At 37.9% G+C, this 17,010-nt stretch overlaps 1 protein-coding gene across 1 annotated transcript in view; it reads left to right on the forward strand.

Annotated features, from left to right (window-relative positions):
• The window catches only part of SLC2A13 (solute carrier family 2 member 13), a 171,772-nt gene that overhangs the window by 120,654 nt on the left and 34,108 nt on the right, over positions 1-17,010 (forward strand). Inside the window, exons 5-6 of the mRNA XM_076328876.1 lie at positions 368-531; positions 6,066-6,186. Coding sequence (XP_076184991.1) covers positions 368-531; positions 6,066-6,186 — 285 coding nt within the window. The remainder of the gene's footprint in view (positions 1-367; positions 532-6,065; positions 6,187-17,010) is intronic.

Consider the following 17,010-nt stretch of genomic DNA (forward strand, 5'->3'; position numbering starts at 1 on the left):
ATCCTGCATGTTTTGGCAGAAAAAAGATAGAGCACAAAGCAACAGCTGGATTTGAAAGCCGGATTTATTTAAATTAAAAATGCAAACCCCATTTCTAGCAGAATATGATTGACCATTGAAAATATAAACAGCCAAGGGAATGGCAATTCGTCTCTTGATGTCTTCCAGTCAAAACTTTAGTCAAGCGCAAGTTATTCCTTGGTTACGCCTGATTTCCCAGGATAATTGGGTGTCAGTCTGCAGCTGCATTATGCAGGAGGTCACACTTGATATTTGTTATGATCTTTTTCGATTTAAAATCAGAAACTATAACATGAGCCAAATTGTAATCAGTGGTGTTTGTGTTTGTCTCTCCCTCCGCTCGCAGGTACTACAGTGCTACCATTTTGCAGATGTCAGGAGTTGAAGACGACAGGCTTGCAATCTGGCTGGCTGCACTGACAGCATTTATAAACTTCATTTTTACTCTCGTGGGAGTCTGGCTCGTTGAAAGAATGGGTCGCCGGAAACTTACACTTGGTAGCTTAACAGGTGAGTGCTTAATTAGTGTGTTGTATATTCCTCATAATTATTAATCAAATGAAAATAAAATTTCAAGTGCTAATTTTATCACAGTAGTCCTCTTTAAAATAACAGTGTTGACCTCGTCTTCTCCCTGAAATCATACAGCTTTTCAAGACTAGTAGTATAGTACCACAGCTAAAGGCTAATTTAAAAAATAGAGGTTTAGCATGTTATTTTTTCAGGTGCAGTTTCTTCTTCAAGCCATGTTTGACAATGTTTTCATTTAGCTTTTTACCCTTTTTTTTCAGTATAAGGAATCCAATGCTTGGAACTTCACAGCTGCTTAGTTTCTAAATCTCGTGTGTGTATATGTGATATGTGATTTCTGGCTCATTAATGTGAATTCAGAACATCTTATCAAGAACTACTGGAGAAAGCGTATCGCATAGCCATTTCAGCACTTTTTAAAAACTAATGCAGTTCTTTGCATAGTTATCTCAAATACAATACAGTAAATGCCTTACCTACATTAATGTGATTTTAATTCATCTCCTGTATGAGATACTAAAGGACAGAATTCTGGATTTGTATGTTTTTTCCAAAGATTCAAACACCATAACTCATCACGTAGCCATCTCTTGGAAGCAGGAAAAGGCAGAGCAAGCAGTCTTGCCTACGCTCAGCCGCATCCTGCCGTTTACCCAGTAAGTCCCTGCTTGCTCCGGCGTTACGTGCTCATTCTGGCTGAAGTGATCTGTGACCAATACCTGCCTCTGGCTGAACGTCTGAAAGGTTCAGACATTTCCAAGAACAGGGTTTGGAAGAGAGAAAACAGTTCCTGCTCCTCTTGAAATAATGTTCACAAGTGCTTAGCTGGGAAGGTTTAATGTCTCCATATTTTGTTCTGTTGTCGCTGTCAGGGATCCAAACTTCTAGTTAATGCAACACAGCAGAGTCGGGGACCACCTGCCAAGTTGCTGGCCATCTGCAGTTCCCAAGGGATGGGAGTTAATCTACACTCACAGTATTTGAATGCATTTATATGGGCAGAACAGTGATGGCATAGTGTCACATCTGGTTTGATACACAGTTACTCAAATTTGTAAATTAAAACATGCAGTTTGGAGGCTATTTGGTATTTCCAAGTTAAAATAAATGTGTATTTGGAGTGTTACCGTTTTGATTTGGAGTCGGGAAACATGAAGTATTTTTCACAATCCAAGTTCAGAAATGTCCTCCATGACAGAGGAGATTAGAAAAGCATGTTCTTCACATCTTAAAAAAAATGAACAAAAATCTCAAATTGCTACTTTTATCACAGTCTATCTCCAGATCAGTTAAAATACATCTCCCCTATAAGTTCTTCAATGTCTCCAGCCAGTGCCAAGTCTTTCAGAGGGGAAAGACCAAGTTCTGTACCATTCCCTATGCTCAATACCCTCTTTTCCCCAGTGGTACTTGTCCGTTTTCTTGTCTTTCTGCAAAGTAGATCTCTCCTTGCACTGCACTGGTACTTCTGGTTCTTGGGTGCTGCCTCTCCTTTATTCTTCATTGGAATGGAGTATTTATATGTTTATATATTTGGCCCTGATGCCTCATACATCTGGCCAGCCCCTCAGGAGTTTATTGCTTATCTGGACCCAGCTGTATAGGTGTGATTCCCATGTGGACTTTTCATACAATCACAGAACTCTTTGCTTTTTGGCTCCAGTTAACATATTCAAAGGTCATACATTTGAAATGTAGATATAAATGTCTCATACAAAGCATATTAGTCATAGAACAGAGAAGAATATAGAAATAAGACACAGAATTGTGTGTATGAAGGAGAATAATACAGTTAAGAGTTATTTGTTTATCATGTTTGGACACAAAGTAGTTGTTCGGTAAAAATATTCTTGGTCCTTTTGTGGTCGGTTGCCGGTCTGCAGCATCACTTGATCCATGCTGCATTGCTTGCTGTGTTCTTTATCATACAGTCCCTCCTTAAGGAAGACACAAATAATGACAGTAATGAAATCGTATGTCACCTCTCTGTATTATTTAGAATTTTTTTATGCAATATTTGACACTTTGAGGTAGTGGTGGTTATGCTGTGTTTTTCTTAGCAAGAGGGCTGTTTAATAAAATGATATTTACTAAATCTGCTGATGGATTTGTTTTCCATGATGAGTTTTCTCATGGGGTAAACTTGTATTTTACTGCTCTACGTTGGTTTGCGTTTCTAAGGACACCGACTTTCACACTGAGTTATTACTGGCTGCTTCTCTGGTCTTTGGAGAAGCCAGGTATGCCCCAATCTCCCATTACATAGAATGAGGACAAAACTACTACCTTTGCCTGCTGCTGCAAGGGTGTGGGAGTTTTTTTGGTAAAGGTTAATTGATTTGATGTTTGTTAGATGATAACTTACAAGAATAATCAGTAGAGAGATAGTAATGTTAATATTTTGATTAAAAGCCAACATACTGTAATTTAATTTTGTAAACTCATGCAGCTTTTCCTGCTTTCTGAAAACATTTGGGAAAGAGCTATTTTACATTTAATTTAATGTATCTTTATCATTTTCAAATTTTAGCAACTCTTGGAAAATTAAACCTTTCGGATAGATCCGGAAGCATTAGGAAAATTATAGTAAACTGTGTCTGCCAAACACCTTTTTAGTTCTCTTTACTACAGTTACTGATTCCTCTTAGTTTCCCATTCATTTTATATCTTGGCATCATTTCTTTATCTTTCTTTTGCTCTTTTTCTTCAGTTAATTTCTTTCTTCAAAGCTGTTAATTGGGAAACATGCAGGAATTTTGACTAGTGCAGTATCCATTTTATTTGTGTTTTCCTTTTTCCCCTTCAGAAATTGTCAATTTGAAAACATGGTGGTATTTGGGCATTGGACAATTTGTATCTCTTTTTGTAACAGAGAGGATCTAAAATATCTTCAGGATATTTCCTTTTTTTTTTTTTTTCATCTCAGCTAATGATGTACTGTAATTGTATGTTTTTATTCATCATAGGCAAACTTCCCACAGAATGAAAATATGCAATAAACTTCATTCGCCAAGGTTACATATTCAGTACTTTTCCAAAGAAATAAGACATTTGCAGAGGTACTGGAAGTGAGTGTTAGTGTATTTGGTTAACTTAAAAGACAGACAAAGCATATTTAGAATGAATATAAATAAGATTATAGGCCCTGTATAACGATATTTGCTGTCTGGTTTATGGCATTTTGAAAGTACAGTAAATCTAGTGCAATATTCAGCCTGCCTAGAAAACTGGGGTTATTAGCATACCTACTAGCCATAGCAGTACAAAGCCAAGTATAGAATAAACTGAAACCACATTTTATGGTGGTTAGGTGCTTTCTTCACATATAGTTTGTGATTGAGTTTAAGGTCTTAGTTGCCTCGGTTCAGGTAAATGTGTGGTCCAATCATCTCCAGTTCGTGCATATTCATGCCTATTAGCCATTGCTGCTGCACAGACACATTCATGAATAATTTTATTGCACAGATCTTGGTACTTAAGATATTATTTATATCTCAGAAAAAGTTTTTCACATACTTGGTGGGTTTGCCTGCTAGGAAACTCTTGCTTTTCTCTTTAAAAACACCATCAAACCCACCCCTGAAACTGCCAAGACATTCCCTCTGCTCTCCACCCACCAAAAAAACCCAAACCCTAAAATAAAAACCAGATAATGTGTAATTGCTTGTCCTGGTTTCAACTGGGATAGAGTTCATTTTATTCCTAGTAGCTGGTACAGTGCTGTGTTTTGGATTTAGTATGAGAATAATGTTGATAACACACTGATGTTTTAGTTGTTGCTGAGCAGTGCTTACACTAGTCAAGGACTTTTCAGCTTCCCATGCTCTACCAACTGAGAAGGCTGGAGGTGCACAAGAAGCTGGGAGGGGGCACAGCCAGGACAGCTGACCCCAACTGGCCAAAGGGACATTCCATACCATGTGACGTCATGCTCAGTACATAAACTGGGGAAAGCTGGCCGGGGGGGGCTGCTGCTTGGGGACTGGCTGGGCATCGGTCGGCGGGTGGTGAGCAATTGCATTGTGCATCACTTGCTTTGTATATTCTTTTATCATTATTATTATTATTATTATTATTATTATTATTATTATTATTATATTTCAATTATTAAACTTTTTTTATCTCAACCCACGAGTTTTCTCACTTCTACTCTTCCGATTCTCTCCCCCATCCCACCGGGGGGCGGGGGGAGCGAGCGAGCGGCTGTGTGTGCTCAGTTGCCGGCTGAGGTTAAACCACAACATTGCTTAAAGATTACCAGAGTGACATGTTAAGGTTTTTAATGTACTGGCATTTCTAAAGGTTTGCACAGATGCATTTCTGAGAAAATTACTTACATGCTTCTAACATACAGAGCAAAGGGATGATGAGTATTTGGAATTGAATACAGTATCCTTAATTTGCCCTCAACCATTAAGCTGTATCACTGCACGCTTCTAAATATATGCTGCCTTCCAACTGGGATGTGCTTTAGTGGTTTGTGAGTCTGTTTTTGTATGGTAAGGATAACGTTATTAGATCATTAGTAACTAGCTCACAAATAACGTTATTACTAGTTTTGTATTTTTAGATCAGGGTATACACATTATATGTGACCTCTCAAATAAAACATGCCACATCAATAGTGAGTATACAGATAGGTATACAGGGTATTTTATACAACATAGAACTCGATGCCTCGTCAGGTAGCAAGATGTAGAGGTTTTATAAGTCTGAGTTTGGGGTGGTTGCAGTAGTATCATGAGTAGTGAAGTATATCAATTTTCATTAAAATGATACAGCATATTGTGTGTGTGTGACAAATAAGGTAGGAAAACTATGGGAAAACTACGGGTTATGCTCTAGTAATGGCCTGTTGCACAAAGTGTGAACCTTTTTTGCCACCTTCCCTCTCATCATTTTGCCCAGCTCGTGCACAAGGAATTTGTTGGGGGCGACAGGAACAAATAGGTGGAAGGGGACTTTTTCCTAGCAGATGTTATGTGTGCTCTTTGAAACAAGATCAGAAATTGCAGTTGGGCTTTTTGGTAGTGCTTTTATGAAAAGTCAAATTTCTCTCGTTTCACAAAGGGAAGTAGAGTCAATGAAAAAGCTGATGCTATTTGCTATTTTACAGGAAAGCCTGCGAGTCTGGATGTGGGAGTGGGAAGAAGTGTGGTGATTTCAAAGTCACTGTTAAATTTTACCTTTACAGCGTTATTTTCAACACCAAAAAGAATATATCTGTTCATTCATGCAGTCTTCAATTCCACATATTAAAAAAAAAAAGTCTCAACCTATTAATTTAGTATCTGGACATTAAACCTGATGCACTTGACTTCCACATCTTGAATTAGGTTAGATGTTAATGTGGCAAAGGGTATTTTTCTTAGGTTCTCATCACAACTCCTTAGCAAATGCTGTATGCATAGTAACGGGGTGCCTTGCTTTCCCGAGCATAGTTCAGTTCAATAGAGAATTATTTCATGTACTCTGGAGAAAAGTATCACATTGTTCTTTATCTGTATTTTTAGGTACTGCTGTAGCACTCATTATCCTAGCTTCGGGATTTTTGCTATCAGCTCAGGTCTCGCCAAGAATCACACTTAATCCACCAGATCCTTCACATCAGAACTCTACCTGCACAAAATACAGGTGAGATTTCATGATCGTTCATCCAATCTTCTTGAAAATTGTTTCCAATTAATTGAGTTTTACAACCTAGTGTAAGTAATAGACAATTATTCACAAAGTCTAGTACAAGGAACTCAACTAGATACGTAAAGTTAAAATCCTAACTTCCCTCAATAGGGAAAATTAGACTCTTCGCTTAAATGCTCTGAATAATCCTTTGGAGTTTCTTGAACTGAATAAGGTGGTTAAGCGGCAAACTCCACACTTGAAATCTCCTCTATTATACCACACCTGCTGCAATTTATAGTGGACACAAAGTTAGGAATATTTAAAAGTAATTTGTAAGTATGTTTGCTGTTATTTGTCTGCTTGTAGATTTGTCATATGTAACAGCTGTAAACTCTTCAAGAAGATGTGTTCCTTGCCAGAAGATGTGTTCCTTGCCTTTTGTCTTCCTGAGTGGGGAAAAAAAATAATCTTCAGATAATTACAGATCAATTAACAATTAAAACAAATGTGATTTTTTTTTTTACCTTTTTTTCTATAGTGGGTAGAAGATGCACTTTCATGTGGAATCATAGTTTCAAATAACATAACTTCTAGGGTGTTAGGAATGTGTCATTTTCTGTATTTTGTGGGTTTTATTCACATGTGAGTGCTTTTATGTTCATTTAGCTGGCAGACTAGAAAATTCCCTTTTGAAAGAAGACTAGTTAAATGGCTGAAGAAATTCTTACTTACGTTCTTGTTTTACATGTGTTTGCAATAGAGATAAATATCACGAAATGAGAGGTACGCTTCTAGTTTTCCTAGCGATATTGGCTAGAAATACAGTTCATGGCTTTTCGTATGCCAGCACAATGTCTTAGGTGAAAGATTCTGAGGATCTGAAGCTTTATAGACCCCTGGGAAGGGGACAGAAGGTCTTCAAAAGAGTGTGAATAGATGCTAATAACTGCAACATTAGATACTACCAGATATGAGGATCCATACATGCAAAAACTGTATTTTTACTTGTTTTCTACTGCAGAGTCAACTATATTTTGCAATTTTTGAGATGTGCCTATACAGCTTTTCAAATGGCAAGTAATCCGGTTAAAAGATGCAAAGAGGGGAAGAGCTTCCAAATGCTCTCCTTTCTGAATAAGATAACTTTAATAGCAGGATGTCAAAAGGATTTGCCTGGGACTTAAGTTAACTATTTAGAAAGGATGTCTGGAGAGCACAGATGCACCATTTGCAGAACTCATTATTTGTTATCTAATAAAGCTAGATGATTATATAACCTGAAACAGTATAAAATCTGCGTGGGAGAAATATGGTTAGTCCACCTTAAGAAGTAATGAAAAATTATTTGACACAGTTTTCATTTTCCAGTTAACCACAGCTAGTCAGGAGGGAAATTTAGACTTGCTATGGCTTGCTCAGTGTGCACTTCTGGGCAAAAACATGAAAAATTAAAGCAGGTAGTTCTAGTAAAGGCATGTTGTTTCATGAATTATTGGAATATTTTAATCTGTCATAATTTCTGTTTCTGACACGAAGTGAGCAAAAGCAGATATGATAGAAATTCAAAGGGTCTAGAAAAGAGCAATAAAAGAATTGAAATATTTTCATTTGGGAATATTTTGAAATAGGAGGAGCTCTCTTAGTTTACAGATAAAAGTGAACATGTAGAGGGGGATGTGAAATAATGAGCAACATATGAGAAAGCTTTAGTTGCTCCTATTTTAATCTTATAGTATACCTTGGTAAAGAGACACAAAAGCCAGGAGAGTTGAAACTAATAAATGGATACAGTTGTCCACAGATCACAGAATTAGGCTACAGCACCCGCTATTTAAAAGGTTTTTTAAAAAAATAGGCATTTATATGGTTAATAAGAACTTTCACACTTGTGTATCTAAAACTATATTTGGGATATCACTTTTCATGCTTCAAAACATCACCAAACCCTGACCTTGCTAGAGTCAGAGGAAGAATATTCCTTCAACATCATGAATATTAGTGTGCATTTTGGGAGGTGGTATCAGCCACTGACTCCGTACCAGGAAGCCTCAAAATTCCAGGTGTCTTCAGCCAAAGGAGTAGTAAGTGCAAGAAATATTGTTTGCTTTCAGCATGGATCAAGGGAGGAAAAACATTTTAAACGTTTTTTTCTCCAGTGATGTCTCCAGAGGAGCTTAGTTTCGGCATGCCTTTCTGCCAAGCTCTTGTAGCTACACATAGAGAATATATGTTAATCTATTCTTTTATCTAAATTATTTTTGGAGGGGATGACATACAGGCATACATTGTATTTGACTTGGAAAAGTGGTGGTTCAAAATACAGGTATGCCTGCTTTCTGTGCACATGATTAATAAGCTGAGTGAAATTTAAAAAAATGTTTTTGTCATGAGAAAGTAGATGGTGTCTTCACCATTCCACTCGGGTTAGAAGAACTTCAGCATGACATGCATAGTCTTGGAAGGAAGAAGAGGTGGGGACTGCAAACCAAAGGAAAACTAAAGGCTGGGCTGTATTTTGTGGGGCTGACCTCTCTCTCCTTTTTGGCCCTGAAGGTATTCCCCGTGGCTGTTAGGGAGTTGAGTCAAAGTGATCCTCAAATTTGAGGATTTGAAAGTAAAAGTCTACTCTGCATAATGCCAGTCTTGCATATTTTCTATGCTACTCTAAGAATAATGGCATTAAAGAAGCTGCACAAATAGCCACCATGTAGGGTAGCAAATGTTACTGTAGGGATAGTTACAAATAAGATATCCAATCACAGTAAAATGAAGCAACTTAATGGCAGTGGTCTCTTGCTGTTTAATCCATATTTTAGCTTGCTTCAGTATAACTGCTGGTATCTCATATTGCTTAGCATTGTATCTTGCAAGCCTTGAAGAGGTCTCAGAAAGTTTTGGAAAAGCAAAAGACAGCAGGACTTCAGAAGATCAACATGTAATGCCATCTACCTGTAGCCACCATAACCACTTTTAAATATGTGTGTCTACACAAATGCAGCTCATAGTCTCCTTCATCTAATGGTGGTGCAGTGCTTCTCTGAGGTGAGGTACGCTTAGTCAGTCTAAACCTGTTTGCAGCTTGGCCATCTCAGAGTATGGGCATCTTTCCTAAATATAACTTGTATTTGTCTTTGCCAAAATGTATTTATAAGTTATCAAATCATCAGTAAAATGTATTTTGCTGACAAAAGTTTCACTGATAACTGTGCAGAGTAAAGACGCTTTTTATGTTTGCAAATCCATTGGGTTAGAGTAAGTGTGGGTATCCATTATGGAAGCCTTAGAGCTACTACAGACAGTCTGTTTGTTGTTCCCTCACACTCATATTCCTCTGCACAGATTAATTCCTGCTGCTAGAATAACAATGAAGATAGAACAGACTAGGAGATAAAGAACACAGTCACTGTCCTGATTCAAAAAAGCACCTTGAATACTACATTCTGAAAGAGCTGTGCCGTGCAAAGAGAGAAAACAGTGCTTGCAGAAAACAAGCAGTAAGATAGGCTGCAAATATCGAGTAAAATATTTTCATTTGGTGTAGAGACGTATAATATCATAGTTGATCAACAGCCAAAAAATAATCTGTAAATCAGTGAAAAAAATTGAATGTAATCTTCATTCACAAAGACATCATGGAAATAACGCAAACCCAGCAGGATACCCTGGACACTGCAATTCTCTTTGCCTCCTCACATTTGGAAGTGGGTGGGTGTCTCACTGAGGAAAGGCAAGGTGAATGCTCATCTGTGTGCCATCCTTAAATCAAACTCCATTTTCACACTCAACCTGTGTAAGGTTGTATAGATGTTTGCAGTGTGACCACTTCTCTTTGATTGTAATCTCTTCAGCAGCTGTGATCTGTTACTTAACCATCAAGGCCACAGAGAAGCTCAGAGGTAAATTTAGGAGTACAAAACAGCATCATCCCAAAATTTGTAATCTTAAAAATTAAAAGATAAGATAGCCATTCCTATTATTATTCTGACTACTCAAAACTCAGTAAACATGTTCCCGTTTTTACTGGGGACTTGCCTGGTTCTGGAAGGAGGTCAAGGTTAGGGCATGTGCACTAGCTACCCTACTGCCTTTTCCCAATCTTTAAAGAATCAAAGGTGTGACCGTTCCACTCTACCTTTCTCTGGGATATTCACCCATTTCTGGAAAATGACCATTGTCCTGTTGCCTTGTATTCTTGGTCTTTTTGTCTCCTTTCATTCATGTCTCTGTCTCTCTTACTGCACTTCTTGAGACTTGGTCAGCTGTAGAAGACATACTGTGAACTTGTTTTGCTTAAGCAATATTTTTCACCTCGGCTACTGTATGAAAATGGTAACTTTTGTGTTAAGCTTAGGTTAACCCTGAGGCTCATATCCTAGGGAGATGATACTTGTGCACAAGAACTTTCTCAGGTTTCTTCCCGAACCGATTGTCTTCAGAGTTTGATTAAAATAATACAGGCGGTGCCAGCTGTGCTGAACACACAAGGGCTCCGTTGTTCATCTTTGAATTAGTCACCCTCATGTGGTTAATGTTCCTAAGCTCACTGTACAAATACACACCACTGAGATGAAAGCACCAATATTTAGTACTCTTACATAGTAATTTTACAAGATAGCTAATAGGCAGAAATACATATTTTCTTTATGAATTTAGCAAAAGTATATAATTGGGGTCAGTCCTGAAAACCTAGGAACTGAAGCTGGTTTTATTGTATTTAATAGCCTTAGGATACATACAGTAAGTATATTAGCTATTGTACTTTATTTTCTTGAGTTAACTCATTGGCAATCTGATTTATCTGCAAACTAGACATCAGTATTCTTCATACTGTCACTGTATCACAGAACCAGTATTTTTTAAAATACGATTCTCATTTTATGTTTCTAATGTCAAAGTGACTGAGCTACTGGTCATTCTGACAACTGAGAATTGTAGTAATAAATATAGTAATGTGTTTCTGCTGTTAAGGTCAGAAAATTATGAGTTTGAGAATATTATGTTTGAGAATACTTTTGCCAGCTCTTATGTAATTAAAATTCTGATAGTTTATGTTGTAGAACTGTAAAATGACCTTGACATAGTCTTGAAATTTATTAAGGAGATAATATAAGGATATATCACTTGGTAATAATTTTCCATCTGCTGGCATGTTGCTCCTATCAATCAAAACTTATAATTTAATTTAAAATCCTAAGGGATAGGAAGGAATATGTCAGTTCCATGTAGTAGGCATCTTTCATGTGAATGACTCATCAATTTAAACATAAAGGTTTGAAAAGTGACTTACCTGAACTGTCTGTGAGTGTAATGCAGACACTGTATAACCATTGTTAACATTTCCACTTACTTTGTCTTTGAATCAAACTCTGCATTACTGAGGGAACAAGGTGATATTTGTATGGCGACCTAACAACACTTCACATCTCTGCTAATACTTCTAAGACTTTGCTGTTTAACAAAAATTGAAACAATGCTTAGGGAATTATTTTGTAAAATCTTCCAAAGTGATGGTGTTATACTTTATATAGTCTGTGGGTTTTAGTCACACAAAGAAGATTTTAATCAAGTTTGAACAAGGCTTGTATCTGATCTGCCCGGAAGCTGGGAGTATAGTATGTATGTGTAGGGTCTCTTTGGAAGAGTAGTTTTAAGAGCAAAGTATGCTTCTATGCATATCCTTCTATGGAGACTGCCATTACTCTCAAAATAAAGGTACATGTAAGTCAGTTGTTTCTGTTATTTATTGTCTGTTCCAGGCATAAAGCAGGAAACTGTTGTGCTGGGGGTTATATAAATTCAGAAAAAAAGATCATCAAAGTCAAGAGACAACTGATACCTATGTGCGAGTAGATCAGGACACTTTTCATGTGGTGTCAGCATTCCAGCACAGTCTGCTGTCAAGGTGCTTATAGTAGTAGTGGTGTAGCTGTGATGATCTAAGGACTTAAGCAAAGCAAGGCTTGCAGAGAGTAGTTTCCTTTAAAGGACTATGATAGGTAGGAAAAATGGGTGAGCCATCGGGGTCCTTTTCAGATCTAAAGCAGAAGTAGCAAACACCAAGAAGCCGAAAGCAGTTGCTCTGAGTTTATATAAATTGTGTTGCTTAGTTGAGGCATGTGAGTCCTTGGAAGAGAGGGTTTAAGGGGAGTTTGAAGAGACCTAATGTATTTATATGTGGCTGGCATATCAAGAAGGATAAGGATTCAGTAGTGGTCTGGAACTTACCTAGGAAGGAGTCACTGAAGAACAGTCTCAGTGGACTAGATGGAGCAGGAGCCTGATTTGAAGATGAGGAAGGGTTGATCATACTTGAATGTATCTGTGATCTAGATCTGTTGGAGTAGATGCATGGTAAATTACAGAACTGCAGATAGCGTATGAGTACAGTGATTATAAATGGTAGCTTTTCCTTATGGACATCACTGAGTGGATACATGTGTTACCTAATGGACTGCCGGTAGACCTCAGCAAATAAACTTCTGTCGTTTGGTCTCCTATTATCGCAGGAAAGTGCTCTTGAAGTCCGAGTGGGTTTTTCTCATTCTTTGTTAGATACTGTATTTTCTGTGTCCCAGATACAACAGCTTGAAGTGGTATCTTGCAGTTACCACACATTTTAACTACTTAAAGCATCCCCTATATTCTTGGCCAGTGATATTTAATCAGAATTTAATGGTTAGCTTTTGGAAGCAACACAGGAATCATCAGAAGTATAACAAAGTACTTGATTTCAAGCCTGAGGTGCAGTGAAGCATGTGCAAACAGCACAAGATCTCAGACACAAGCATCAGGTGGTTTTAAACAAGGTCCTAGTACCTAACTGGAATGAGTTTGTGTATAAAAATGAGGTAAGCCATTTGCCAAAAAAACCCTAAGCTCTTTAATTGTGTAGCTGGCTGAAAGCTAAATGCACCGATGTCCTCACATGTCAACAGAGCTGATAAATCTACTGCAGTATTTGTCCAAAAGTCTTTATATTTTTGTTGAGTTAAATATCTTGGCTGTTTTTCTTGTTTGGATTCATCAGTTGCCCATGTCCCTTGTTGAGTCCAGTCGGGTAGGCACGCTCTGACCGGTGATGCTCAGCTCGGCTATCTTGGCCATTTTCCTTCAGTTGGGGCTAGAGGAAGAGGCATTCTCTGGTTGTAGATAGGAGAATACAAGCACAGAAGCAAGGAAAGCTTGATTCCAGTCTGTTGTTTTTCTATAAGGAGCTGGAAAGCAACTACACCACATGCTAAGGGAGGTAGAGGATTGTGTGCATAACCAATCTTGAGAGCAAAGACTAAACCTGAGGGATCCTAGTTTAGGATCATGTCTCCAGTATGGCAAACAGCAAGCTGAAAAGAGTAGAAAGCAGCATAATCAAAGCAACATTCCTTTCCAGCCTGTGGTGATTTGCAGCTTATGTTCTCTTTGGGTGGTATGTGCTAATCCTCAGTAGATACTGCAAGACCCTCCTGTGTCTGCATCGAGCCTTTCCTGCCTGAGATGGTTTTTTATTGTTCCTACAGTTCTATGAGGAAAACTGTGTTCAGGAATATTAATACATGCATCATGAAGAGCCAGAGCAGTGGGTTCAACAAGCTCACAGTGGTGGAATTTATTCTGTGGAGAAGACAGGGCATGAGCAAATTGTCTTGCATGTTGTGAGCGTATCAGATTTTCACATATAGCTACTTCTTCACATACAAGGGGCTGATTGCACAGCATGTGCTCAGTGAGACTGATGAGTCCAAAACATGTAGAAAGAGTCCATCCCCAAGAAACATCCATATTTGTGGACGTTTTGATAGTCTGAGAGGCTGTTCATGCTACCCATGTAGTAGAATATTATGAAATCAGGTGTTAGATTCTAGAAGAGAACTACACAGTCCATAATGTATTATCAAGCTCAGTTTGTATTTCTGTAACTGGATGATAGAAATATATTAATATAGTTTTATAATGGGATAACAGAATATGGAAGCCAAAGTTGAAAGTTCCTTAAGATGTGGCAGAAGTGAAAATTGATGAAATGTTTTGAAATGAACAATTCAGAAATTGAGATTCAGCTTGAAAAAGACAAAATAATCTGACAAAAAGAGAAACAGCACTTGCAGAGCAAGGGCACTGGGCAAAGGTCTTTTACTGCTAAATCACTCAACAAAAAGTGGCAAGGTACAATTTGCAGCTCAAATTAAGAGACTCCTGAGAATTGTAGGAAAGTCATTACTTACAAGGTCATTTTACAAATTTAAAGCACAAAATATAATGACAAACCAAATGTAAGTATGGAGCATTCTAAGAAGTGGGAGAAGAGCGGGGAAGAAGCAATTGTGAACTTTTCATTGGCAACTGGAGGGTCACTTTAGCAGGTCAGAGATTTTATTCAGTCTTTTTAGAGACTGCACTAGAGGCTAGTAAACTACACTGTTAAGGAGAAAAAAACCAGTAATTTTGGTATCAAGAAAAACATGCACAGCTAGCCAATTAATAATTCTTCTATATACTTTAAATTCTCTGTGAAAGAGGAAGGAATTGTGACCTTTGGCATCAACCTGTAACCTCAGGAACAGTTCATTGGGCAGGCTGCTCCAGAGCAGAGCATCCTGAAAGCTGGTGGTGCTCAGGCTGGCAAGAAATTGCTAGCAAGGGACCTTGAAGTTAGTGCTGTCAGGCTTTCTAGACATCAAATATTCCCATTTGGTCAGATGAAAAGGATATAAGAGCATGGAAGCCTTGACCAAATTGGCAGAATCAGAGTTGGGAATTGCAGGTTTGGGGATATCTAGTCTCCTAACGGTCCACCAGCTTGTCAGTAAACGTGGTTTGACAATGAGGCAGGAACCCTTAAATCCCATGCTGTGGCAGTTCTCAATAAACTGAGGGGCCAGGCTACTGCAACTTTTGTTTTGTAGACTTCATGCCACTGAGCTTCAAAGAATCTGAGCATCTTTGGACTTCTGGAGCCTCACATTCCTGGTGGTTGTTATTCTGCTACATAGGCTGAAGCATCTGAAGTCTAGACGCTTGCCTTCTTGTTGGGTTGCCTAGGAGCCCAGCTGGTAAGCAGAGAGGGAACTAGGCACATTGTAAAACCTTTGTGCTGTAGTGCTGCCTAGTTTCATCAAAATCAAATCATCTCTCTCAGGTATTTCAATCAGTCAGTCTCTGATTGAGAACCATCCTGCCTGGGAATTTTCAACTGGCTCTTCACAGGGCAACCTGTTTCCAAGACACTAGCTCATAACCTTAACATGGATATAAATATTTCATGATAAAGTGCAGCAAACATATCTCCCATTTATAATTGGATGCAAATTTCCTTCTTAACATTGATATCCTGGAGTATTCTGGTATAGAGCTTTCAAGGCCATAACTGATCTGTGGTGTAGATTTGAAGAAGTATCAGTATTTTTACAGACCTATACTCTGACATATGTTTGGGTATATCTGGGTAGTGCTGATAAGAAGGTACGTTTCAGGACAGGAAGGAGATCTGTAGTAGATAGTTAAATGTCAATAAGTATTATATTGTGCATTTCTTTTCCTGGTATATTTTGTGTCCTAATTTATTTACATCACTATGAGCATGTGAATATGTGCTGAATTTCAAATTGTTTAAATATTTTTGTTTAGCAAATAGCAATGGGGCTAGAGTGAAGAAGAGCATAAGCCTGAAACTACTATATATTTTATTTCCATTTTTTGAGAGAGAAATTTAGAGTAAATAGCCTCAGCACATGATTTTTTTTGGTTGTTTTAAAATTGCTTCTTAAAAAAAAAAAAATTCTGTGCTTATTTCATGCTGCATCTTCAGTGATCATTAGTTTTTATCAACTGATACAGATTTCTTTACTGTGTTATGAAACAGTTGTAATGTGTATATGTTGGAATTTTGGAAGAAAAAAACATCTATCTTCATCTTGGAAAAAGCGATGACTATCTACCTCATCAAAGTCAACATAAAAATTTTATATCACTGATAAAACGGGGCACAGAAGAATGCTAGATGATCTGAACAGCAGCCGCCTACCCTAAGTCTGCTGGGAGTTAAATTTGAAAGGGCTTCAAGTCTTGTATATTGAATTGCTGAATTTCCTCTGACATAAATTGGTCTTGTCTCTAAAACCTAAAGTCATAGCCTGATTGTATGAACTCGCTATATAGCTAATGACAGCAAATCCTAACCCAAAGGTAAAGGGTTTATAAATATTTGTCATTTAACTTTTCAGTCTGAAAGACAAGCTTCAGAAAAGCTGTGGAAAATAATAATTTTAAATTATTTAAACTGTTATGAGTAACTATAACCTCTGACATTTGGCATGACATGAAATCCAGCAGCCTTTATTTTGTTGAATGCCAACTGGAAGACACAGTTGTGCATATCCAATAAAGCCCGAGGAACAGCTGAACTAACAGCCCTGTAGACCGACATTGGAATCAATAATCAAATTTCTTGAGTTTTTCTCTGGACTGCTGGTTGGGGGGGAGGAACAAATAAGATATCTTCTGCTTCCCAGTTGGCTGGTTACTGATACCCAACGCCATCTGAGGTTATGTGGAGTTAACCGTAGAGTGAGCCCCACAGGACAGAACAGACAATGCACAGTTCAGTTCTGTCATTCATCTCATGCATTGATTTTTGTGAGGACACTGAGGGAAATGATGAAGCGTCCAGTCCCCATCCTGTCCTCTGCTGGCAACACTATAAAAATGACAGTCATCGCTGTGTCTAATTGTCATTCTTCTGCATTCCTGTGTCCTGCTGATGTTCTGGCTGGTGTTGGATATTTGACTATATTTCTACTTGAAGTAAAACCTAAAAAGAATAAACCTAGAGAGACCTTGAAT

The sequence above is a fragment of the Aptenodytes patagonicus genome, chromosome 1 (assembly GCF_965638725.1).
Source record: "Aptenodytes patagonicus chromosome 1, bAptPat1.pri.cur, whole genome shotgun sequence".
NCBI classification, from domain to species: Eukaryota; Metazoa; Chordata; class Aves; order Sphenisciformes; family Spheniscidae; genus Aptenodytes; species Aptenodytes patagonicus.